General features: G+C 41.6%; 1 protein-coding gene across 8 annotated transcripts in view; it reads left to right on the top strand.

The window, feature by feature from the left end:
• The window catches only part of ZMYM4 (zinc finger MYM-type containing 4), a 38,975-nt gene extending 17,031 nt beyond the window's left edge, over positions 1-21,944 (top strand). For 6 of the 8 annotated variants that reach the window (XM_063177589.1, XM_063177595.1, XM_063177594.1 and 3 more), the window contains 24 exons: positions 840-918; positions 1,617-1,869; positions 2,436-2,610; positions 2,717-2,929; positions 5,011-5,161; positions 5,829-5,944; positions 6,064-6,333; positions 6,809-6,959; positions 7,222-7,394; positions 7,489-7,639; positions 8,674-8,814; positions 9,106-9,143; positions 10,330-10,474; positions 10,644-10,768; positions 11,104-11,275; positions 11,842-11,895; positions 12,012-12,191; positions 12,710-12,804; positions 12,925-13,096; positions 14,709-14,860; positions 16,123-16,234; positions 17,324-17,572; positions 18,482-18,611; positions 20,139-21,944. In XM_063177589.1, the coding sequence (XP_063033659.1) occupies positions 840-918; positions 1,617-1,869; positions 2,436-2,610; positions 2,717-2,929; positions 5,011-5,161; positions 5,829-5,944; positions 6,064-6,333; positions 6,809-6,959; positions 7,222-7,394; positions 7,489-7,639; positions 8,674-8,814; positions 9,106-9,143; positions 10,330-10,474; positions 10,644-10,768; positions 11,104-11,275; positions 11,842-11,895; positions 12,012-12,191; positions 12,710-12,804; positions 12,925-13,096; positions 14,709-14,860; positions 16,123-16,234; positions 17,324-17,572; positions 18,482-18,611; positions 20,139-20,346 (3,705 nt within the window). In that variant the 3' untranslated portion in view covers positions 20,347-21,944. The remainder of the gene's footprint in view (positions 1-839; positions 919-1,616; positions 1,870-2,435; positions 2,611-2,716; positions 2,930-5,010; positions 5,162-5,828; positions 5,945-6,063; positions 6,334-6,808; positions 6,960-7,221; positions 7,395-7,488; positions 7,640-8,673; positions 8,815-9,105; positions 9,144-10,329; positions 10,475-10,643; positions 10,769-11,103; positions 11,276-11,841; positions 11,896-12,011; positions 12,192-12,709; positions 12,805-12,924; positions 13,097-14,708; positions 14,861-16,122; positions 16,235-17,323; positions 17,573-18,481; positions 18,612-20,138) is intronic. The other 2 variants (XM_063177590.1, XM_063177592.1) reach the window with 2 other exon arrangements.
• Positions 21,945-25,751: the final 3,807 nt, after the last annotated feature.

The following is a 25,751-nucleotide window of genomic DNA, read 5'->3' as shown; positions in this document are numbered from 1 at the left end:
GGAGAGCTTCCTTTTGCTTAGTGATTCTGAGTTGGTTTCCCTGGCAGCCAGGCAGCAACTGTGAATTTAGCTCAGTCATAACATGACATCATGCCTCACTACTCCCAAACGACTGGAAGTAGGCTAAATCTTATCATCTCTGGAGTTCCAAGAGATTATGTTCTTCAGCCTATTAAGATTTCCATGTGGAGTGTTCCAAGCTGCTTTCTGGCTCAGTTTTCTGGGGAGAGCAGGGGCAGGAAATGTGCTGGCAGTGTGAATAGCTGCTGGGGACTCAGCCAGTCATTTAGAGCATGTCAGCTATTCCAGCAGCAGCTGGCCAGGGATTTTCTCATCCTGTACCAAATGTGAGGTGATTCCCTTCATGCTGGAGCTGGGACTGTGATGGTCCAGCCTTGGTCTGCTGTAAAGCTTCACCTTAGGCTGCTCCAAGATTTTAATTAACTCCTGGTTAATACAGAACTCTCCCCTCCCAGCTCTATTTTCCTTGCTATCCTCCTTTATGTGAAGATAAAACTTCTTTCCCAGAACAGGGGCACTTCCAGCTGGAAAGTTGGAATGGAAAGCAAAGATTTCCTTAAGTTTTACTCAATTCTGAGGTGTCTTGGAGTGCAGCTGCAGAGGGGGATGCAGCAGGCAGCCCCACCTGTCCATTTGTGCCCCCTCAGGTGTGGTTTGCTCTGAGCAGGAGCTGTTTGTGCTGCTCACTTGTCACCCAGCCTTTGGAGCAGGCTTAGGACAGCCACTCTTCCCTGAGGTTCAATGCAGCATTGTGAAGGAATGGAACCATGTAAGCTGTTATTACATGTGTGTGTTTGTTCTCTTTCCCTTTGTTTTAGGAGTACGGCCAACAGCCAAAATCTCAGGAAGGGGAGCTGAAAATCAGTGCTGTATTTTCAGTCAGTGGCAATCCTCTTGGTAAGGAATAGGCAAGACTAATTTCATTTAAATCTGTAAAATGTGTCACCTTTGCAAATACTGCAGGTCACTCTGCATTTCATTTGCTGTGTCTGATCCCAGTAGGAATGAAGAACTAGTTTGGTTTAAAGAGAATAAAATTGAGATTATTAGACAATAATTGTGGTTTTGAAGCGTAGGAAAATTGAATGTGAAATGCATAGGAGAACTGAATGTGTTAAATAGTCTTAAGCTGAAGGAGGGCTGATTTAGATTAGATCTTAGAAAAAAATGGTTCTCCTATGAGGGTGGGGAAACCCTGGCACAGGTGCCCAGAGCAGCTGTGGCTGCCCCTGGATCCCTGGCAGTGCCCAAGGCCAGGTTGGAGCAACTTGGGATAGTGGAAGGTGTCCCTGCTCCTGCCAGGGGGTGGAATGGGATGATCTTTAAAACCCCTTCCCACCTAAACCATTCTATGATTCCACAAAAGGGATGTTAAAAGTGTATTCTCCATCTTCAGAGTAGTTATAAAAATCTGCTATGCAGAAAACCAGCCCAGGGCATGTATTTGTGGAGAGTTCATCTGCTATTTGATTCTCCTCTAGACCCTGACAACCCAAATAAAACTATGAGCTTGTGCCTGCCCCTGCACACCAGTGAGTTCTTTGTAATGGATCTGGAACACTGACTCTGTGTTTTCTCTGTGTGGTTTTTTTTAGTTCCACAGCTGTCATCAGGTTTCCAGCCTGCTGTGGCATCCTCTGGCATGAGTAAAATGCTCCCCTCAGTTCCAAGCACAGCTGTTCGGGTTTCCTGTTCTGGCTGTAAAAAAATCCTGCAGAAGGGACAAACTGCCTACCAGAGGAAAGGTTCAACCCAGCTCTTCTGCTCCACACTGTGCCTCACTGGATACACCATTCCAGCTTCTCGCCCACCAGCTTCTACCAAGAAAACCTGCTCAAGCTGCTCAAAGTAGGACAGTGCTTTTATTAGTTCCACTAATAATTGATATTCAAGCAGATAATGAAAGGCTTCAGTTCTGCTCTTGTGCCCCTTGCTGCTTTGGTAGTGCTGCTCCTCTTATGCTTCCCTTCAAAAATTGGTGGCTGATGCTGTTCTGTGTTAATTGGTCTGTCTGCTTGCAGTTCCATTTCCTTAATTGGGTTTTACACACACATAGATTTAAAAGCCTCTGTGGTGCAGAATGCATCTTCTCTTTTTTATATTTAAATGAGCCAAATATGAAAAACTGTGTTTCAAAAGGTCCAGCATCCACCTGCCATTTCAAAATGTCATTGCACTCTCAAAATTGCTAACAAGAGTACCTTTTCAAAAAGTATTTTATGCATTATTTCTTCTAAAGAAAAACAGATTTATGAATCCCTAAAATGAAGTAAAACATGGGTAGTTAATGTATTCAAGGTTTCAGTTAAATGGATGCACCCTCTCCTGGAGAATGTTTAGTCTCCAGAATAAGCAGGTTGACATGGATCTCACATTAATCCTTTATCTCTGTGTTTGTTTTTCTTTTTCCACAGAGAAATTCTAAATCCAAAGGATGTAATCACTGCCCAGTTTGACAACACAGACTTCAGTAAAGATTTCTGCAGCCAGTCTTGTCTGTCCACATATGAACTGAAAAGGAAACCCATTGTCACTATCCACACCAACAGCATTTCCAGCAAGTGCAGCATGTGCCAGAAGAACGCAGTGGTAATTTCAGTTTTCCTCATTTAAATTTTAGCTCAGCACAACTTACTGTCTCAGAGATGACCAGAGAAATTCTTCCTGTCCTTGCTGTTTATTCCTTTCCTTGCAGATCAGGCATGAGGTGAATTACCAGAACGTGGTGCACAAGCTCTGCAGCGACGCCTGCTTCTCCCAATTCCGCTCGGCCAACAACCTGACCATGAACTGCTGTGAATATTGTGGGGGCTACTGCTACAGTGGCTCTGGCCAGTGTCACATCCTGCAGATAGAGGGACAGTCCAAAAAATTCTGCAGTTCCATATGTGTGACAGGTTACAAGCAGGTATATGTGATGGGACAAGGGGGAATGGATTCCCACTGCCAGAGGGCAGGCTTAGATGGACATTGGGAAGAAATTCCAGGCTTAGATGGACATTGGGAAGAAATTCCAGGCTTAGATGGACATTGGGAAGAAATTCCAGGCTTAGGTGGACATTGGGAAGAAATTTCAGGCTTAGGTGGACATTGGGAAGAAATTCTTCGCTGTGAGGGTGGGGAGGCCCTGGCACAGGCTGCCCTGAGAAGCTGTGGCTGCTCCATCCCTGGAAATGTCCAAACTCAGGTTGGACAGGGCTTGGAGCAAGCAGGGATATTGAAAAGTGTCCCTGCCATGGCAGGGAGTGGAACAGGATGGGCTTTAAGGTCTCTTCCAACCCAAAACATTCTGGGATTCCATGATTCTCTATTTGGACATACTAAAAAATAGATAGTTTTACAATACTAAAAGTAGAATCCATCTCATTTTTTATTAGATTATAAGTGTTTTAAGAAACACCCAATTTACTGTTTGGTTATTTCAGTTACCGTATTGGTTTAAGGTAACTGCTTTTGTCATTTCAAGAATAACAGAATCATTAAGGTTGGAAAAGCCCTCCAAGATCATCAAATCCATCCTTCAACCAAATACCCAATGCCCACTAAACCATATCACAAGGTGTCACAGGTCAAAGTGGGTTTTGAACACTTCCAGGGATCATAATTTGCTGCTTAATCTTTGCTCAAATGTGTTGCTCTGGTTTTTTATCACCACTGCACCAGCTACCAGACAATTCCAGTGTGGAAGACACAGTGGGACCCTCCAGCAGCAGCCTCTTGTGGCTGTTTTCAGCCTTGAGATGCTCCTTAAAGAGTATTCTTTATTAAATTGTAGCTTTTGAATTAAGTGGAAAGGAAAAGTAATAATTAGTTAATAATTATTATTTTAAATTTTAAACTTTTCATATTTATTTTTTATTATTGAAGACCTGAGCATTTAAGAGAACCTTAATTTATTATAATAGCTCAATTATTTTGGAATTATTTATTCTAATGCAATTACTTTAGGAAAAATTGCCCTCTGATAAAAGAATGGAACTTCATTTTATGCCTTGACTCTGCTGTCCCATTATCCAGGCCACTTAGGTCAAGAAAGGCCTAATGAATTAAAAAAAAATAAAATTATGGTAAATGTATTTCATCCAGAAAATTGCCTTCAGAATTAGTTGTCCTCTGAAACAAATCTGGAGATAAAATTAAATAAGCTGGAAACATTTTCATGCTGCTTTTATATCACACATCAAAACCCCATATGTGATAATTCTCTTGAAAATACCGTATGTTCAAAGCTTATAAGATTAAGTCAAATCTATTTTTAATTGATTTTTAAATAGTATTCAACTCAATTGTCAGGTACATTCTGATAGTTTCTGGAGGTTTGTGGGTGTTTTAAAATCCCTAAAAGCTTGTATTCTGTTCTGTCCTGTGAAGAGCTGGAATAGCTGGTGGTAGAACAAAGTGCATTTTTAAGGCTGTCATATTAAAATAATTTGGTGCACTAATTCTCAAAGTTTTTTCCAAACTTAAAGACCTTAAAAAAATCTTAAACACAGAAAATGTATTTATGAAAATCAGGCTTTTTCCTGTGTTTGTAGACCACACACTGAAAACTGTGATTATTACTAGAATAAGGATCTCTTTCTCATTTTGCTATCAAACATCATCAGGGCACCTGCTTCTCCCTGTTCCTTGTTTCCTCATCTCTTCAGTGGGAATATTGTTTATCTACAGAGCTGATGCATTAAAAAACATAAGCAAAATGTCAATCCCCTCAGCAATTGTTGGAAGTTGTCTGGTACAGGGTGCAGATCTGTGCTGCTACCTGTAGGAGTGTTTGCAGTACCCAGAGAGCCTGGTACTGGTTAAAGTGGCCTGGGAAGGTGCTCAAACCACAGCTCAGATCAATGAATCTGCACCATAAATAACACAGCTGTAAAACAAGCTCTCTTTCAAGCACGTTTTATAAGTATTTTATATATTAACGACAATTTCCAGGTTAATAAAAAATGCCAAGTTTCACATAATTAAGCAATATCCCTGTTTCCACAGAAGTCAGCTAAAATTACACCCTGCACACTGTGTAAATCTCTGAGATCTTCAGCTGAGATGGTGGAGGGCACAAATAACTTGGGGAAGATGGAACTGTTTTGTTCTGTTAACTGTTTGTCAGCATACAGAGTAAAATTGGTCACTTCTTCAGGTAAGCTCATCCTTTTACTTCTATAGAAGCTTCATTTCCTGTGGCTCATATCCCAGCTTTATTTGTCTTGAAAGTTAAGGCTGATATTCTTTTGGGGAGGGTGGGAAGTGTTTTTTAAGGGTTTTTTTAAGTGTTGTTTAGGTGCTGAGATGGGAATGAAAGGACATTCTATTGTAGATAAATGTAGCAATGACAGTACAGCTATTTCAATTTTGGTTTTAGGGAACTCCACATGATAACCAATCTTAAATCTATTTTATTTTTGCTCTGGCAAGTGCAGCTGGTGGGTTTTCCAGCTAGAGACACCTCTTGTGTGGACATTCCAGTGCTGGGACTCTCCTGGCCCTTGTTCCCTGGGGTGATCAGCTTTATTACCTCTGCCCAACATTGCATGGAGCTAGGCAAACATTTTCAGCTATTTTTCATGTGGAAACAGAAAAATGCTTACTGACATCCTAGGGATACTGGGAGATTAATTAAATTTCTGGCAAGCACCAGGCACAGCAGCTGCAGTGTCTGCTTCTGAATCTGTGGAAACATCATCGTGGGCTTCTGTCTGTGCCTTGGCTCATCACTCAGACTCTGTTTTTGTATGCACTGTGCAAAATTAGCTGCAATACAACTTGATGTTGCATAAATCACTTTTTCTTCTCTGTTTCACCCTCAGGTGTTCAAGTTCAATGCAACAGCTGTAAAACCTCAGCAAACCCTCAGTATCACTTGGCTATGTCAGATGGGAGCATACGAAATTTTTGCAGCTACAATTGTGTAGTAGCTTTTCAGGTGTGACATTCTAGGATTTCTTTTTAGCTGAATTAACAGAATGCTAAATTGATGGTGGAAATACCCAGGTGTGAGATGTAACCTTGTAAAGTAAAGCCTATTTATTTGTTTTCCCACAGAATCTGTTCAACAAGCCTACAGGGCTGAACTCCTCAGTGGTGCCCCTGTCTCAGGGCCAGGTCATTGTGAGCATCCCCTCGGGGACAGTGTCAGCCACTGGCACCACCTCAACTGTGTCCCCCAGCTCCACCAGCAGCCCAGCAGCAGCAGGGCTCCAGAGATTGGCTGCCCAGTGCCAGCAGGTCACCTTTACTCGTTCTGTTGTGAAAATCAAGTGTCACCACTGTAACAGATCATTTGCCACCAAACCAGAACTGCTTGACTACAAGGTAATAAAGATCAGGGCCTTCAAAGCTCTTTTTTCACAACAGAAAGTCAAAAAATTGTTGTTTATGTGCACTGATCTGTCAGTACTGCTTTGTTGCTTGCACAGACCTGCTGTGGAGACTTTTAAAACTGATTTTAACCAATATCAAATTAATACTGATATTATCTCTATGGTCTTAAAACCAGAAAAAAAAAAGAACTCCAAAAAAAACCCCAAACCAAACAATTGCCTGTCTAAATAAACACATCCCTGTCTCTTGTACCTTTTAATACAAGGACAAAGACCATTGGTGAGGGCTTTCTGCAAGAAATTTTGCTTTATTTTAAAACTAAATGGGGAGAATCATCTGCCAGTGCTCTGTTGCTGATTTCTAAGGGTATAAATATTCTTCTGCGTTTCTATTAACAATTTAAATGTATTATCTGGGATGTGACTCATTCAAACACTGAAACCAAAACATTCTGGCTGTGTTGCAGGGTAAAATGTTCCAGTTCTGTGGGAAGACCTGCTGTGATGAATATAAGAAGAAGGGCAATATGATGGCTTTGTGTGAATACTGCAGGTTTGAGAAAATTATCAAGGAGACAGTGAGAGTCTCAGGCATAGATAAAACATTCTGTAGTGAAGGTAAGAAAGGGCAAAACCCTGCCTCAAAGAAATCAAGTCACAAGTGTTTTTGCCTAAAAATTATCAGTAATGCTAAAAGAAATCTAATATTTTAAAGTTAGGAATCTGGTTTTTATGTTTAGGAACACAGAACCCTGTTCACACTTTACATTTTAATGGTATATTTCAATGAATAATTACAGACATCACTTAGTACAGGAATTAGGAGTGCTGAGGGATTATCATATTGGTATTAAAGAATATTTTTGCTGTTTTCTTTTAGTCTGTAAACTGCTCTATAAACACGACTTGTCCAAGCGCTGGGGAAACCACTGTAAAATGTGCAGTTACTGTTTACAAACCTCCCCCAAACTGGTCCAGAATCACTTTGGGGGGAAAACAGAGGAGTTTTGCTCAGAGGAGTGCATGTCCAAATTCACTGTTTTGTTTTACCAGGTAAGCTATATTCTCACATCCTCTAGGTTTTTATGCCTCTACCCCTTGTTGGTGGTTCCAGATGTGCTCAATTTCTCCCTCACTGTTTTCCTAGATGGCAAAGTGTGATGGTTGTAAGAGACAAGGTAAACTCAACGAGTCCATAAAGTGGCAAGGGGAGATGAAGCATTTTTGCAATCTGCTTTGTATTCTGCTGTTCTGTAAACAGCAAAGTGCTCCTGACCCTCCACTCCCAAACAACACAGGTAAAGCAGCCTGAGGATGGTGTTGCCTTTTGATGTGTGGGGCAGTGAAATGGATGTTTATCTGCAAATTCACTTCAGTGAACTCTCTAAGATCTGTCTTCTCCTGGGGAGCTTTTCTGTTGCTGTTGAGTGGGCTCTGGTTTAAATCACTCTTGCCTGAGACTATTTCAAACTTCTGTAGGTGTGAAATGCAATTGCTTTGTGTACCAAACAAATTTTCAAGAAGATGAAGCAAAACCACTTGCTTTCAGTCACTTTCATGAAACAAAAACCTGCTTCACTGGGGTAAAATCTACTGATACTTAGTGCAGACATGGTAAATATTAAATATCTAGCTTGTCTTCATAACACCAAGAAGATATGGTAGAATGTTAATATTCTTTTAACAATGAAATTAGTAGACTTAAGGGTTTTAAATACAGACTCCTATATATGCACTTAAACCAGCCACTTCTGTGCAGTCTGTAGGCATATGAAGACTTCCCATTTCTGTGGCATTAAGTGTTGATTCTTGGGAATTATCAATCCCAAGGTGTACAAGTGCTGTAGCTGTTTCCTTGAGCAGGTGGAATGGGAATGAGGGTAGGAATGAAGCCCACAGGAATATGAACTGTGAGTTTCTGTAGAGACACAAAGAGATGAAAGGCCCTCAAAGACAGGAAGGGAAAGGAAAAGCAGGAATATCACTGATCCTAAAGAAGGGCATAATTTCCCACTGAGTGGCTGCAAGAGTAGGATACCCAAACCCAATAAAATATGAACTGTCAGTTTTTAGGCCATGGTGCACATTGTTTCAATTCGGTGCAATCTGCTGCTTACATTGGTGGCAGCTCTTTTCCCTTCTTGCTTGATTTGCTTGTGGAACTAGCTCCTGTTTAAACTGAAATGCTGCAACCTGACACCTCCATCCCCTTCTCACACAGCAGCCTCTTTCATCTGGAGACAGATCTCAAGGGTGGGTGTTGTTTCAGAAATGCTTTTTTTCTCAATTATCTTACTGCTTCTTCTCATTTTCTTCTGTCCACTGTGTCCAGCAAACCTTTCCATGGCACCAGCCTCCTCCTCAGGCCCTCCTTCTTTAAGAAAGGACTCAACCCCTGTCATAGCAAACGTGGTGTCCCTTGCAAGCACCCCAGCTGCCCAGCCTACTGTTAACTCCAACAATGTTTTACAGGGTAAGGCAGCTGAATACCATGCCTGTACTTTTACATCTCTACTCCTGAACATTTATATTTGCTCAGGGATTTTACTGAGAACAGCGGCCACCTCTTCATTATGCTTCACATCACTGCAGATGATTGCTTTTGTCCTTCCTTTATCTAGGGATAAATAATGACTTAAATTTATGTACATACATCAGGGAATGAGTTTTAATTGGATTTCTTTTTTTTTGACCTTGGCAGAATATGGATTATTGTTCTTGATGAGAAGTAGACATGTTATTGTATGGTTTTTTTCCTTCACAGGTGCAGTCCCTACTGTGACAGCAAAAACAATAGGAGATGTAAGTTTTACAAGACTTTTTTCACTTTTCAGATTGTATAAATAACAAGTAAAGTATCCAAGACTTTGGCACTATCATTTTGTAACTAAAATTCATCCAGCTTGTGGATGCTTTAAAAAAAATGGGTAGAACTTAGATGGTACAAAAGTCTTGTGTCCACTGACAGATTGGATGTTTTAAAGCAAAATTTAAGACTGTAGCTCTTGGGATTGTAGCTCAGATTGTAGCTCTTGAGGTGTCTGTGGTTCCCAAGTAATTCATGTGTGGTTTCTGCACTTGAGGCTGCCTTTTGTGCCCAGACATGGGATAGAAGAGCAAAAGGACCAGCCTGGGCTGCTGGGACTGACATGACCAAGCTCCTGCAGCTTCATTTTCCTTCCCACCCCCTGGCAGTGTGGTGACAGAGCTGTGGGGAGCCACTGTCACCACTTATCTGGGGATAACTCTGAGAGTCCCTATTCCTGAGCTCTTTGAGGTTTGTGCTGTAACATCCTGCAACTCTCCTAAAATCAGAGATGCTTTTATGTAGCTTTAGTTTCTGGAAGATTGACAGCTTTGCTTTGAGCTGGAGTGTCATTTATGAATTAGAGTATGAGTTTTCCCTCTTGAAACAGATCCTGTTATTTGAATGCATGACTGCAAATTACAGTTAGCAGGACATTAGTACAAGCATGAATAGTCAGTCTGTGTGTATCAGGAAATGATACTGCTGCTGCCAGCATTGCTGTTCCTTTTTTACATTTATTTGCTTTCAGTGGTTTCACATTAGTTTACTCAATTTTATCAGTGTCTGTATCAGGCAGACTTTTAGTCATCAAAAGTATCTTAATATAATTCCTCTTTATATCTCTGCCATCAGTAAAATTCCAAGGTCAAAAGTTTATAGCAGTTATTTGACTACAGAAACCAAATATTCTTGCAGATTTGTTCACTGCACTGTTAACAAAATAAGCTTTATTAGCAAAATTAGCTTTAAACAGCATTATTGTTGAATCAAATTAAATTAAGATGGAGACCAGAAAGCACCAAATAGGCAAGCTTATTTTGCAGTAGTTTTTAAATGATCATTTTTATCAGCAAAAACAGTTTTAAATTGTTCAGCTTCCCCTAGTATAGAACAAACTCTAGTCTTATGTTATCTTTCAAACCAATACTGACTCGACCCTCGTTTGTGTTTTCCAAACAGGCAAGTACCCAGACAGATGCCCTAAAGCTCCCATCATCAAAACCACCCAGGCTTCTGAAAAACAAAGCTTTATTGTGTAAGCCAATCACCCAGACTAAGGCCACCTCCTGCAAACCTCACACACAAAACAAAGAATGCCAGACAGGTGGGTGTGTGATCTCCTACCCCTGTTGGAATTGTCTGTACTGCAGTTGAGAGAGAATACATGATTTATGTAACAGAGAGTATTTTTGAATGTATAATTAAACCTTAACTAGTTTTCAGGTTGTTGTATGGTATTTTCCAACATTTTTGGTCTGTTTTTGTTATAACAGAAGGAGAAGAAGCACCTGCCCAACCCCAGATCATTGTGGTCCCTGTTCCTGTACCAGTGTTTGTGCCAGTGCCCCTCCACCTCTACACCCAGTACACACCAGTTCCCCTGGGAATGCCAATACCTGTAAGTTATGCTGCAGTTCTGTGTAAGTTATGATGCTGTTCACTACAGAAGGCAGTGGTTCACTGTGTCACTGGGTGCTCTTTCTGCTCATGCAAGTGATATTTGGAGTCTTTGATGCCATTTCCCTCCTTATTACATCATATTTGGTTTAACATTATCACACAGAACTATCAAATTGTAGAGAAAGTACAGAGCTGTCCAGTCTGGAGTTATTTTTAACTTCATTTCAGTAGTCCTAAAATATACATAAGGCTAAATGGAGGGACCTCCTGAGGTGTATTTGCTGTTTCCCTTCACCCCTAAGTATGTTCTGACATTTTCCACCTGTTCCATAGGTACCAGTTCCCATGCTCATCCCAACCACCCCGGACAATGCTGATAAGATCATTGAAAACATTCAGGAAAACAAGGAAAAGGTTTCCATTAATCCATTTGAAGCTGATCTCCTTCAGATGGCAGAAATGATTGCAGAAGATGCAGAGAGAGATAAAACACACTCTCATGGTGGTAGGTGGTGGTTTTAAAAAGGATATGAAATGCAGTGAGGTGAAGGTCCTCTCACCACAGAATTTCCCTTTCCCTCATTCTACATGCTGATTTGACTTGTGGTGACAGGGACAGGTTACCAGAGGTGGAAACCTCCAGATCAGTATATCATGTGTTAGAAGGAAGAGTCAAAATCAAGAAGACAGAGCAGCTGCCTTGAAAGAAAATTTTCCTATCAGGCTTTTTATGGAGGGTGAGGCAGGTCAGAGTTTGTTAGAGAGCGACCAATCCATGTAATGAAAGTGAAACGAGCTGGAAAGAGATAAACAAAATATCCTACTGGATAACAAACAGGGAGGGATGCAAGCCTTTGGAAAAGCAAACCTACATTAGTTGTGATTTCTGTCTCCCCTGCAATAGCATAAGCAAGGTAGAAAGCTGCTAGGAGAGCTGCAGTGGAGGAGAAGGCACAGCATGTGTGTTCATGTTATCACCTAATACAGAGATTTTTGCTGTTTAAAGTATTTTATATCAGTTGTGCAAACTGTCAGCCATGTGTAGATACAGATTTCCTTTTTTTTCTAAAGGATCTCAAACATCTGAGCACGAGCTCTTCCTGGACCCCAAGATATTTGAGAAAGGTCAGTCAGATTTCTTTATTTTCCAAATGGATTTTGATCCTGCTGCATCTTTTCTTGCAACCTCCTGGTTCTGCCTTTCCTGTAGCACATGGTGCCTGTGGTCCCTCTCGTTGCAGACCAGGGCAGCACATACAGTGGAGATCTGGAATCAGAGGCAGTGTCCACTCCTCACAGCTGGGAGGAGGAATTGAATCACTACACCTTAAGATCCAATGCCCTGCCAGAGCCTGATCCAGAGCTCAAGCCATTCTCCAAAGGTGATGTGGAACAGGATCTGGAGGCAGATTTCCCATCAGGTCGGTGTCATGTGAAGAAAAACTCATTGTTTTATAAAAGCACACACAGTTCTCTGCATGAACATTGTCCCAGCAGCCTGCTTGTGCATTTTCATCTAGTGACAGTGGATATTTAAAGCTGCAGTAGTTGATCACATCTATAAAATATTACTATTGTTAGAATATTACTGCTGTCTTTAAAGACAACCTCTGACAGGAGTAGCAGGAAGTTCTGTCTTACCTCCTTTGAATTAATCATTTCTGTATCCCTGGGTATAATCCATGTGGAGTGGTTGCTAAGATATTTGTCTGAATAAATGCACCCACTGTTTGGGGGGCTTTTTTGTCCTACTGAGAATTTACCATCTTTAAACAGCAAATGCACGGATTGCTAAATTAGTCAAATGCCAGGATTACTTGAATATACAAGTGTGATTGTCAGCTGTAAGGTGTCCCATAGTACCTCAGTGACAGTGACACTTCTACCTGGGCTGCTAAATCATGTGATTAAACTCTTCATGGTGTTGATTTGACTCCAGACTCATTTGACCCTCTCAGTAAAGGACCGGGTTTGCATTCACGTTCACGAGCGAGACGGAGACACAGGGATGGCTTCCCCCAGCCAAAAAGAAGGGTAAGGAAGTATTTCTACAACACAAATCCCTTCCATTTTGAAATAGCCACTAATCTAACCATCCATGGATGAGGAGCTGATGAAATGCTGCTTTGTTTGGGTGTCTTTGTTTGCCTGTAGGGACGGAAGAAGTCGGTGGTTGCTGTGGAGCCCCGGGGTTTGATGCAGGGCTCCTACCCTGGCTGCTCTGTTTCTGGGATGACCCTCAAATACATGTATGGGGTAAATGCCTGGAAAAACTGGGTCCAATGGAAAAATGCACAGGAGGAACAAGGGGACCTGAAGTTTTCAGGTAAATTTGTCTCTGAGCGGAAACAGAAATACTTAGTTGAAGAGCATTTGGTTTGATTCATTGTTCAGGTGAAAATTAGGAGTAGATGCCACTGAGTTTTGCAGTGCCCATTAGTAGAAAACAAATTTTATAGAATTCTGTCTTGCATCATTCCATGCATTTAAAAATCATAACTATTACACTTTCAATTGATCTGTTTCCTTTAAAAAAAGTCTTTAAAGCATTAGAAATCTCCACATTGCCTTCCTTTGCATGCAGTAGTTCTTCATTTGCAGCACAGATGCTTTATGCAGCTGCAGAGCTTTTCTGAGCTATTATAGAACCATGAAATTACAGATCTATCAGGCCATAATTCTAAGTTGACAGCACCAACTTGGCCCCATCCATTTTATTTGTAGCTGGCACATTCCCAAAGTATTTGTTGGTCAGCAGAACTGTTTGCTGTAAAAAAATTGTTTGATCCAACATCAAAATCTTAACACCTTATTTCTAGGCTTCACAGCTGGAAAGAAACATTTCAAAAGTCTGCCCATTCTGTGCTGCAACCTGCCTGAAATGTTATTACTCCTCATGTCTCACAGAGGGGATAGATAACAATGACAATTAAATACCATTTTGTTTATTTTTCCAATTATTAATTTATTTTTTTACAAAAGCCCGGCAGAACTGGGATTTGGCAGTGTCTAACTCCCCCTTTCCCTGGTCTCAGATCTTACATCATTGCACTGAGTTTTGTGGGCAAATTTTCAGAGTCAAGCAGAGAATTTAAATTAGGAATAGAATTGAGCATAATAAATACTTCTGCAGTTTAAAGAACTGAGCATGGCAGAACTTTGATAAGAACGACCTGCAAAGGGAAAAATTCTAGTTAGGATGAGATCTGCTTTTCCATCTCTTACTTGGAATTTTTGTTATCACTTCATGAGAACAGCTGGGTTTTATTTCCCAGAAGAGGAGTATTCACATGAGTTACTATATTTTCTTCTTGAGGCTAAGGAAGTAAATATTACAGTAATTTCCAGGAAACTGTGCCCAGAAAGATTCCCAAGCAGGCATTTCTGAGGTGTGGAGCAGCCAAGCCTGGTGATTTCATTGCAGATCATTTCATCAATCAATTCCTGGTTGTGCTGCTTCCCTTTCCAAACCTGCATGTCCCATTGAGCTCTTCCTTTAAGAAGTGAGATCTGCTGCACTCAACTCATGGTTAGAAATACTCTGGGTCTTTTTCTGATGCTGGAGTGAGTCTCTCACTCCCCTGAGTCCTGCTGGAGGGGTGAAACCCATTTATCAGCCTCGAGCTCATTGCAGCCATTGCTGTCCCACATTTTGGGTTCAGCAGACTCCCAAACTTTTACATGTCTGGACTCCAAATTCCTGCAGCCTCAGTACTCATTGTAGCATTTACAGTGATTGCTCATGCAGCTGGTCTGGGTTTTATTGGCCAAATCATTCAGTTCTCAGCCAACAGATAGGAAGGAATTCACCATTTAATCATACAGGGTAATTCATGTATGAGACAAGAATTTAGGAGTTTTGCCTACATGAAATAATAAGGAATATGGGACTATTTAATGTGCTGAATTAATTTTTCTGATCATTTCCTCAACCCCAGTTCATCCTGTGAAGCTCAAGGAGGACATTCTCTCCTGCACATTTGCTGAGCTGAGTTTTGGGTTGTGCCAGTTTATTCAAGAGGTGCGGAGACCAAACGGAGAAAAATACGACCCTGACAGCATCTTATACTTGTGCCTTGGAATTCAGCAGGTAACTCTGGGACTGGGGCACTCCTGAGGAATACAGAACTGCTCTGGTCACTTATGGGACATCCACAGCCCCACAGAGCAGCTTGGGCTTTATAGAGGAGGCAAGAATTTCATTGTTTGCTTTAGTCCCACATATGACCGACCCATTTTTTCTGGATTTTCATATGGTCACAGTGACCAAATTCTTCTGTCCTTATAGGAGTGTGATGTTGAGTGTTTCTACCTAGACATAAGAACTTGGATTTGGAACTTTTTGGATCATTTTTCATGTTTAGGAAAGATTTGCACCTCAGAAATTCTTGTTTTAAGATGGAATGGTTTAGATCTAAAAAAATTGCACAGCGCTCTTCCAATATATAACTTGATGTGGAAGAGGTTGCCCAGGAAGGATTCTCAGAGACAAGACAGATACCTGTTGTGTTGGCAATATTTACAGAGAAAATACACTGGGAATAACTGTATTGTAATTAGTAAATACTAAAAATAATGTAGTAAGTCCTTATTACAGTAGCAGTACAAACTTAGAATAAAGCTAATTTATGTTTAAAACTCCATGTTCAGTACATTTCTGTTTCCTTTAGAACAGCCTGCTTGGTCCTGTTCTGAAACTCATTTTGAGATTAAGAGTCAAAAGCTATTTTGACATAAAGCCTATTTAATTAGACATGGAATTATCTTAATTTTTTTTCCTTGCTATGCTTGGACAAAATGTAGAAAGAGTTAAAATTCAAAGGGCCATTGATAAATTCTCAGAGTATCAGGGATTTTTGTGTCACAGTTTTGCCTTATTCATTGATACAAACTCCTTTTAGGAAACTTTTTTAAACTGCTCCTTGAAAAGTTTAAGGAACTTTTCTTCCTTGGTGCTGCAAGTGGAGCAATTTCAGCAGCCTCTGTCTCTTGTCAGGAGGTATTAACATGTAAAGTTCATCTCAACAGAAAAATTCTTAATAACTATTCTGGTTTTTATAGGCAGAATAATATTTAAAGGAATTTAAAAATATTTAGGGGAAGATGATTTTACAGAAAACAGCTCTAGAGCTTGAAATATTAACCACAGTTCTTGCTGAGCCTCTCCTTTCATACTGGAGTGATCCCAGTCCCTGCAGGAAATTTGATTTGCTGTTTTATGGAGATTTCACCAAAGTGTTTGGCCCCATAAGCCACTGGGAGATAAGAAAGGAAAAGAATTTGATGTGCTGTATCTTCTCACAATGTTTTATAATCATAAACTGTTTTTCTTTCTGTTTTTTTCTCTTGTAGTACCTGTTTGAGAATGGTAGAATAGATAACATTTTCACCGAGCCCTATTCCAGGTTTATGATTGAACTTACAAAACTTCTGAAAATCTGGGAACCTACAATTCTTCCAAATGGTAGGACAATTCTTTTGTTTTATATAGCTGCATGACAAAGCTGTATCATAAATTAATGTTTTCTCAGGGCCAGGAAGAGAATGTGATTTGAGGCTCTCACATTAGTCTCCCCTCTCTACACCATGGATTTTATATCTGTTTCTACCAGTTATGACTACTCTTAAATGTATCTTTGCCTCTGATCAATCCTTAGAAAGAAAATATTTCTATTCTGGCACTCAACACATTAGTTTTCTTCATCCCTCAAGTTTCAGCTCTTTTTTTCATACAGAAAAAAAGTTAGCCAGAATTTAGCCAGAATTTAATGCTGTATTTGAGGTGAGGTACTGCAAAATCTGTGTACAGCTGCACTGATATTTCCCTATTAGTGCTGGAAATACTCCTGGTGACTTTGGGGATCACATTAGCAAATCAATGGAATCTTGTCTCGACTCCAAATTAAGTCTTCCCAAATTCTGCAGATACTTTTATTTGGTTTTCAAGCCTGATTATGGTGTTTATAGAGCTGAACACCAGCCCTATGAGCACACAACATCTTTAGAGTATCAGTGAAATTTGAATTAATATTGGCAACTCCAAAACTGCCTTTTCACTTAGAAAAATGAACTTTTTATTTCATACAGAAATAATCCAATTACCTATAGTTTGCTGCACCCAGTGATATTTTTTTTACAACAAATTTCTTCTAAGCCCCCACATCTCCCTTTCCTGATTTAGGATAATCACAATGGGCTGTTTATACACAAAATGGGACATTTTAAACTCATACTTCACATTGTAGGAGTTACATGTTGCAGTTGGCTGGCTGTGGTTTAATACAGTGAAATTAGAACTTAGTGAGAATCTGCTGGTGTCTGCAGCTCCTTTTTATCCTTTTCTTCATGTATTGGAAGATCATGCTGTTCCACAGCTTGGTTCTCCATGCTCCCTCTCATGTTTGCCCATGCAATATTCTGGTTTTATTGGATTACAGTTGCTGATGATAGGTGTGAATTTGATTTGATATGTGCTTCATGAATAGAGGTTAACTGAAAAAAGATTTATATGCATAAATAACTATTTTCTTTTTTCTTTACCCATTCCTTGTAGGTTATATGTTCTCAAGAATTGAAGAGGAACACTTGTGGGAGTGTAAGCAGCTGGGTGCATATTCCCCCATCGTTTTGTTGAACACTCTTCTGTTCTTCAACACCAAATATTTCCAACTAAAGAATGTCAGTGAGCACCTGAAACTGTCCTTTGCCCACGTTATGAGGCGCACCCGAACTCTGAAGTATAATACTAAGATGACATATTTACGTTTTTTCCCACCCTTTCAAAAACAAGAGGTAGAATCAGGTGAGTGCTCTCTGATCTTTGGTGTTTGGGCAGTCACATTTGTGTGGTCTGAATGACAGAATCACAGAATTCTGTGATTTTGTGTTGTCTGCTTCTTTTTTTAAAAGGATTGGGGAGAAATATGTTCTGCATATGCTGCTATCCTGAATACATTTGCAGTATTTTTCATTGCTTTCAAGAGAAATTCTCATATGCTGTTATCCTGAATACATTTACAGTATTTTTTATTGCTCTCAAGAGAAATTCTCAAAGAGCCAAGGCACCCAGGAAAAACTTAAAGTCACAGATTTGGCTGCAAATTTGTTTAATAGTCTTTCATAACATCCTCAACTTGCATAAAGCTCTATTAATACTGCAAGAGTTTAAGGCCTTTACTGAAGGTCTTCTCTCAGCACTTCATTATCTTGGGTTTTGCAGGTCCAGACATTTATTGTGTCTTTTTAATTCCCATATTTGTCCTGGGTCTGTGTGGGGAGCAGACCAAGCTGCCCCAGTGGAGAACAACAATATAGGGCTTGCACTTAGAGGCAAAGACACACAAATTTTTGTTCTCAATTAATTTTGGCACTTGGGAAGGGGAAGTCTTTGATCCTTTTGGCTTCTTCAGTTCATAGCTCCAGTGCATTACATAAATTTGTCTTAGTAAGTAAAATTCTATCCTCCATATTTTCCTGCTAGTTCTTGTGGGTTTTCTAGATGTGGACCTGGCCTGTAGGATGTGCAGTCCTTGCCCACCCAGCAGATGACACAGGTGACCATGGTTGGATGGTGACATGTGACAGAACCAGTTCAAGGAGTGGGTTTGGGTGCTGCAGAGTCACCACTGGGTGCTGGGCTGAGACACCAGGCCTTGTTTCTGAAGGTGCTGCTTTTCACTGAGCTTCTGTGATGCCATTTTTGTGTGTCCAGATAAATTATCAGTAGGCAAGAGGAAACGCAGTGAAGATGAGGAGGTTCCCACAGCAGTGGAAATGGCTGAAAACACAGATAATCCCCTCCGGTGCCCAGTCCGACTTTATGAATTCTACTTATCAAAATGGTGAGTGACAGAACTTGAGTTTTGGTCTGTGTGTAGATTGGAACAGGCATTTGGGCAAGGAGCCCACTCAGACCTTCTGTGCCTGTGCTTTCCCAGTCCCTCAGTGGGAGCAGAACAGGAATTCCAACAGCAGCACTGCTCTGAGACCCCCAAAGAGCTTTTTTGTTTGTTTGTTATTGATGTTGAGTCAAGAACAGAGTTACAGAGAGAGATGTATTCTTTAAATAAATAAATTCTTTGATATAAATGTGAGACATTACTACAGTGCCCATGGCATTCTCTCTCCCTTAATTCCCATACACCATCCTTGTGAGGAGATTATAACTAATACCCAAGGAACTTTATGTTCCTTCTGAAAGAGTACAGGACAAGAGTGAATGTGGTAAAACTGATAAATTTTGCCTGCTGAGATGTGAGATTAACTAGTGTTTAGGAGTTAGGAAGGAGACTATAGCAAGGACAGAGATATAAATCATTTTTCTCTCCTGTTTCTCGATAAACTTCAGTTAGATCCTTGAGCAGGTGGAAGGTGATGTTCTTCTCTCTTCAAAGGAAATACACATGTAAAATGAAACAGCATCTCATTAGTGTCAGCTGAAACTCAGATAAATCACCCTCAGAAATGGATCTACTGAGCTCACTACAAATATCCCATTCCTGAGGCAGAGGCAGCTGTCCAGACTCTTTCTCTCCCTCTTCTTACCTTCCTGGCCTTCACTGGCACATTTTTAGAAGCTTTTAGTTGTTCTTGGGCTGGGGAAGCATTTTCCTGCTGCCCATCATATTCCATAGCTCAGCCTCTGTAGTGGTGCAGGCAGCAGTACCAATTCCCTTTTCTGTTTTGGTTTTTTATCCCAAAACCAGGCAGGAGGGACTTGGAACCCCACCAGAGCCTGGAAGCTGCCTTGGGGTCAGTCAGGCTTTCAGGCAGATGGGCTCAGCATTGCAGCATGGCCAGGCAAGCTGGGATTTGGTTTTACTCACTCTTAAACACCACCTTAGAATCATTTAGGTTCCAAAAGCCCTCAAAGCTCATCAAATTCAGCTGTTCCCCCGCACTGCCAAGGGCACTACAACCCATGTGCCCAAATGCCACATCCACATGGCTGTTAAATCCCTCCAGGGACAGGGACTCCATCACTGCCCTGGGCAGCTGTGCCAGGGCTGGACAACCCTTTCAGTGAAGAAATTTTCACTGATATCCAGTCTAAGCCTTGAGGCCATTTCCAACAATTCTGGAATCCCAGAGCCAGTTTAACTCAGAGATTGCATGTGAAATCCATTTATCATTCTACTATTAATTGGCTGACACTGAAGAACCACTGCTGTACAGAAGTTACTTTGATTTTCTTTGTTTCTATAAACAACTAAGGCTGAGTGACCTGGAAACAACTTAACTGTTCCCTCTTAAGAAGGTGGAGACAGTGTTGCCATGCCAATGTAACTTTGATTTCTTTGCTGATTCTCTCTTAAACTTTTGGTAAGACTGTAAATGCATCCTAAGCCTTGTTTCCTTTGCCTTGGCAGTTCTGAAAGTGTGAAGCAGAGGAGTGATGTGTTCTACCTGCAGCCCGAGCGCTCCTGTGTTCCCAACAGCCCCATTTGGTATTCCACATTGCCAATAGACCCAGGAACCTTGGACATCATGTTAACAAGGATTCTAATGGTGAGGGAGGTACACGAAGAACTTGCCAAAGTCAAATCAGAGGACTCTGATATTGAGTTATCAGACTAACTGCAGTGGGGTATTTTCCTTTGAATACACATCAGAAGCACCAAAATGTGAATACGTCCAGCCTTTGGAAAATGTGTATCAAATAAGCCAAGATAACATCACCTACAGGCAGATTTTGTACCACAGTGGATGTACAAACTGGAACTGGAAGGAAGCAAAGGAAGCAAGCTGTGTAAGCTGCAAATCCCAACGTCCTGCAGCACTGATCAATGCTCAGAACAAATCCAAGTGGAACTCACCCATTGGATTGGTGCATAAATCCTTTATCTGTTTAGGATTTTGAAAAGTTGTGAGATCTTTCTAAGGAAAAAAAAATGGTTGTGTAAAATCTACCCTCACACTGGTGGGTATGGAGAGCTAGATTGTGGCTCAGGTGACTTCCCAGCCTGCTGGCTGGCAGCCCTTGCTGCCAAGGAACACGTGGAGATCCTTGAGCTCTTCCAGAGGATCCGAGAGAAAGGGGTGAGGTTGAGACAAACAGACACCTTCCGTTATAAATACACCCACACCTACACTTTTATAATTTTTTTTTTTTGAAAACTGGGATCAAATGTTAGGAAGGCAGGAGCCACTGGCCATCCCAAGGGACAACTCTGGCTGCTCTTAACTGGTCACACGAGGCTGGACTCCAGCTCCAGGCTCACACCAACTCCAGCTGTGTTGGAAGAGGTGCTGCAGGTCAAACTTCTGAGTGACCTTTGGGGGATGTCCAGGAGGGATGTCCTGGGCTCTGTGCAGAATTCCTTTCCCAGCCCAGTAGCTCTGCAGTCTGTCCATATAACCCAGTGAATACTGTGGTGCGTGGAAAGTTCATTTCCCTTAAGGCAGCTTTCCTTTCTCCTCTTTCCCTACTCCTATGGTTTTGATTCTTTTGTAAGGCAAATCTAGAGAGGGCTTTGTCATTTCAAACAGGAATACACACACTCTCTTTCTCTTTCCACCTTTGCAACACGGGCAGTGTTGTACAAAGGATGCAGTATTACTTCTGACTACAGAACTGTGGTAGAAAATGACCATGTGTGTTTTTATCCCGCCCCACCCAAAGAGATTTAGTCATAGTGTTGGAAATTGAAAGAGATTTTTTTTTTAAGGCTTGGCTGTTACTGAGTCTTTTGGAAGAGTAAAGCTCCCATGTGGTGTTTAGAGGACAGGACATTATCAGATACTGTCTGTATCTCTGTTTTCTCAAGCTCTAGGTGTGTGTTTCTGCTGACCAGTGGTCACAAATTCACTGGAAACCCAAGCTATTTTTGAAGAGGAGAATTATATGGTTTTTATCTAGCTCTGGTCAGTTATCCATCTTCTGTAACAAGGGTCTGATATTTGAGCTTGTCACTAAAATTTCAAGAGATGAAAATCAACAGCCTTGAAAAATATTTCAGGTTTTTTGTTTTGTTTTGGTTGGTTGTTTTTTTTTATTATTATTATTTTTTTAGCAGTTACAAAAGTAATTTAACAAAAATAAAATCAGAAAGTAGTCTATTGACGTTGTGTACTCGGTAGTCCTGTCCCTGCCTGTAACAGATTTCACTGATGTATTTTTTAATACAGAAAATTATGTGAAAAGTAAAACCTGCCCCTGATTCTGTCTGACCAAAGCCCATTTGTGTCTGTCATTTCTGAGCAAAGGTTCTGCTTTCTCCATGGCCTGGCAGGGGGAGATGTTTTGGCCACTCCTCAGCACAGGGATGCTCCTGCAGGCTCAGTTCCTGCTCCATGGACACCAGCCTGCCCCTCCCCATTGTTACACTGAGCAGTGACATTGCAGGCACAGTGGTTTGGATTGGGAAGGGACAAGGAAAACAAAATGATGCTGGAGAGATCAGTTTGGAGGGGATTGAGAATGTCTGAGGTGGGTCTGCTGCTCACAGGTGTGCCCAGAGCCTCGGTGGCACAGGGGAGGCTCCAGGAATTCCTGTGTCTCCTCTTCCTTCCCTCACCCCCCTGGGAATGAGAAGGCAGCAATGAGGACAGGCTGTGGGGAGGGCAGGATGGTGTGCAAAATAATCCCAAAGTTGAGAGCTCCTTAACAGAGTTTAACAGAAATATTCTCATAGAATAATGCAGGATGTTTGTACCTTATGGGAAACACTTTGCTTCCTCTGAACACCCTCACTGTTTCTTGTCTGGGAGCACCTTAATTGTGGCCAATTTTTTTGCAGGCACTGAGAATGAGAGATAGGCAAGTGAAATCACTTCAACTTTCACTGGCTGAGAGCAGAGTTGTTAAACATGGTGTAAACTCCTTTGGTGTGGTGTGTGGCTGTGACATGAGAAACATTTCATTGCAGTTCCATGGTAATAATTAACACAGTAAGTAGTTTTAGTTTCTATTTCACTCCTGCTTGGAGGCCCTTTGGCAATGATCTGTTTTTCCCAGGGTCTGCCTGGGCTGTTTTTGCCTCTTGAGGGATTTCTTGTCAGCTCAACTCAAGTTCACACAGACAACACAAGAAGCATTACCTTGAAGGATTAAAGTATATACAAATTATACACACAGGCTCAAAGTTCTGAACACAATCTTGTTTGTAATCAACATTTCTGACTACTGAGCACACAACATTTATTGAGATACTGTTTTAAACAAAAAAAAAAAAATAAAATCATGCTATGTCCTGCTGAATCCCAGAGTTAACTGGGCTGGAAAAGTCCTTTGAGATCATCAAGTCCACCCTGAGACCAGCACCAGCTTGGCAGCCAGACCATGGCACTGAGTGCCACATCCAGTGTTAAACTGTAGTTTCAGTGTGGACAGAGAAGCAATAAAGATGGGTGTGAGAAAGAAAAATGGAAAACTCCCTGCTACAGGGTTCCTCCAGCAGCTCCCAGTGCAGGAAGTGCTCAGTGCAAACCCACTGCTCCATCCTGGCTTCAATTCACTAAAGAAGGGAACTGGGAGGATTCTGAAAGCCACAGAACTGGGTGCAAAAGGAAGTTAAATTACCTTGGGAATTACTCTGCCAACTACTGCTTTAAAAAAACACACCAGGATTTCTCTGGAATAGTTTCCAACACCTTGGAGATTTAAAACAGCAGCAAAGTCCCTTGTCACATGTCCCCAGCTGTGCTGCTGCCTCAGTGCCAGGGCTGGCAGAGGTGACTCACAGGATTGTGCAATAAAGTCATTGGTTTTTGGTAACAATCTCAGTAACTCCCAGGTCTCCTGAGCAGCAATTTCACTGTTGCCTTAACAACCAAAGAAGCCAGAACAAATGCTCCTGCAGCCAGTGCTTACTGTGCTCGTAACCCTGGCATGGCTGGAACTTTGCTGCCCTCAGCACAACAGGTTCCTCCCCATTCTTCCTTGGCCTCTTGTCCTTTTTAAACATTCCAGAGGCAAAACAAAGATTTGCTGCCTTCATTAAGGAGCAGCTCCCTGGCAGTTCTTCCCCTGCCTTGTAAGATGCTGTGTAAGAAATAAGGTTTGAGCTTTTGATCTCTCAAGCATTAACTGTTGGGTTTTTTTTTTTCCTTTACCTGTGTATGAGCACCAAAAGTCTGTAAAAATCACAGACCGTTGGTGAGGAGAAAGGCTAGAGGAGTTTTGGGAGCACTGAAATGGATGTGTTGTGCCTCTGAGAGCTGCAGGTCTTGTCTCACGTTGCCAGAGCTTCACACCTGCCATGGGTGATGTGCCAGAGGAGTCCCCATGGGATCCCCCCCTTTGCCTTGCAGGGAAATCCCTTTGCTCCAGCAGCACAGAGCTGGACAGGTAGGACTGACTCTGCTTTTGCATCTTCCCCAGGAGGAAACAATTGGTTTGGAAATGATGAGGAGGTCAAATGGTTTTGCACAGTATTACTGTACTTGTTAGGAAGTTGTCCTCAGCCCTTTTTAGGTAGATTTTTTTAAACTAAGGAAGAAATCACTCATTTAGTCTGACCACTGGCACCAATTGCAGCAGAGCTATAAGAACTTGCTTTATATCTTCAGTTTTCCCACCACAATCCCAGGAGCATTTCAGAAGTTTTCTGTTGTGCTGTGCTTTCAGAGGGGAAAATTTTGGACATGCCAGGAGGAGCAAGTGGCAGAAGAGCTGTTGCAAGGTGCTGGGAATGTGCTTTGGGGAGGCAGGTAATTGATGGTACGTGGCAAAGCACTAATATAAATATTAAATCCCTAAGATTAATGGTTTTATATTCCAAACATCTCATTGAGGAGGTCCTTGGTGCTCAGCCACTGGCACCTGTGCTGGCCCTGCTCCAGGGAGTGTTGCACAAATGCAGAATGGTTTTTAAAGTCATAAAGGCTCAAAAGAACTTGGGCAGCTTGTATTCCTCTAGCCACAGAACTGAAACGTCCATTGGACATCACATTGCCCAAGCTGATGGATTTTTAGCAGATATTCAACTTTTCTTAAAGACCTGGGATACCTGACTTTCACCTCTCAGATGGGAGAAGGGAATTTATGACAATGAAACAGGGAAGTTGGATAAAGCCTTACACCCCACATCTCAAAATGATTCCCAAGAATATGGTTTTAATCTTGGAAAATACAAGTGGATGTGGGCAGCACAAGCCACACACCCCAGCTTGGTAGCCTTGATTCTTAGTCAGCCTTTGGGTGTGTCAAGAGGCTGTTTATCCTCTCTTCTGCATATTTATAGCATAAACAGCCAGAGCAATTTGCAAAGGTCTTTTGGACCTGCTGGGAGCCAGGCTGCAGCTTTGGAGGGAAGGGTGAGGGTGGTGGCACCTGAACTTTCTCCCCAGCTAAGCCACAAACTCACCCCCAGCCCCAGCACACACTTCCCATCACTCCTGAGGATTGATGACACCTCCTACCTTGTCCCTTCCAATCTGTCCCTGGGCTGTACCCTCTGTAAATTGGCCAGACTTTCCTACCTCGTTTGGGCATTATCAGGCAGAATTCCACAGGATGCTTTGCTGCCCTGTGTTGAAAGGTGCTATAAAACTGCAAAGTGTTAATTCAGATGTAACTAGGTCAGCAGTGCATCATTACCTATATTAAACAGAGATTTTCTAATATGAGAATTTATAGAGTTCAATGTATGGTATTCATAAGTGAATTATTGAGACCCTCTAAAGAGTTTTTGTTTCAATCATACCTGTATTCTGGAAAAGTGATTAAAAACCTTTAACCTTAATGAAAGAGTGCAGCCATCCTTTCCTCAATGACACTGGAATCTAAAAGCAGTTTACAAACCAGCTTGAAAGCAGAATCTCACAGATTTCATATGGGGAGGGCTCAGTAGTTTTTAAGCCACAGTTAAAATTGCAGCTGATCACCTGCACAGCCACACCTGGTGGTTCCCACTCACACTGGGTTCTGTTCCTCTGGCTTGGGCTGTAACTTCTCCCCTGCCCCAAACTGAGAGCAGGGGAACTGGGGGCAGCATCAGCGAGCAGGTCAGTGCTGGGCACTGAGCATCCCCTGTGCCCTG

This window comes from Melospiza melodia, chromosome 27 (genome assembly GCF_035770615.1).
Source record: "Melospiza melodia melodia isolate bMelMel2 chromosome 27, bMelMel2.pri, whole genome shotgun sequence".
Taxonomy (NCBI): Eukaryota; Metazoa; Chordata; class Aves; order Passeriformes; family Passerellidae; genus Melospiza; species Melospiza melodia.
This window is presented reverse-complemented; position numbering and strand designations above follow the sequence as displayed.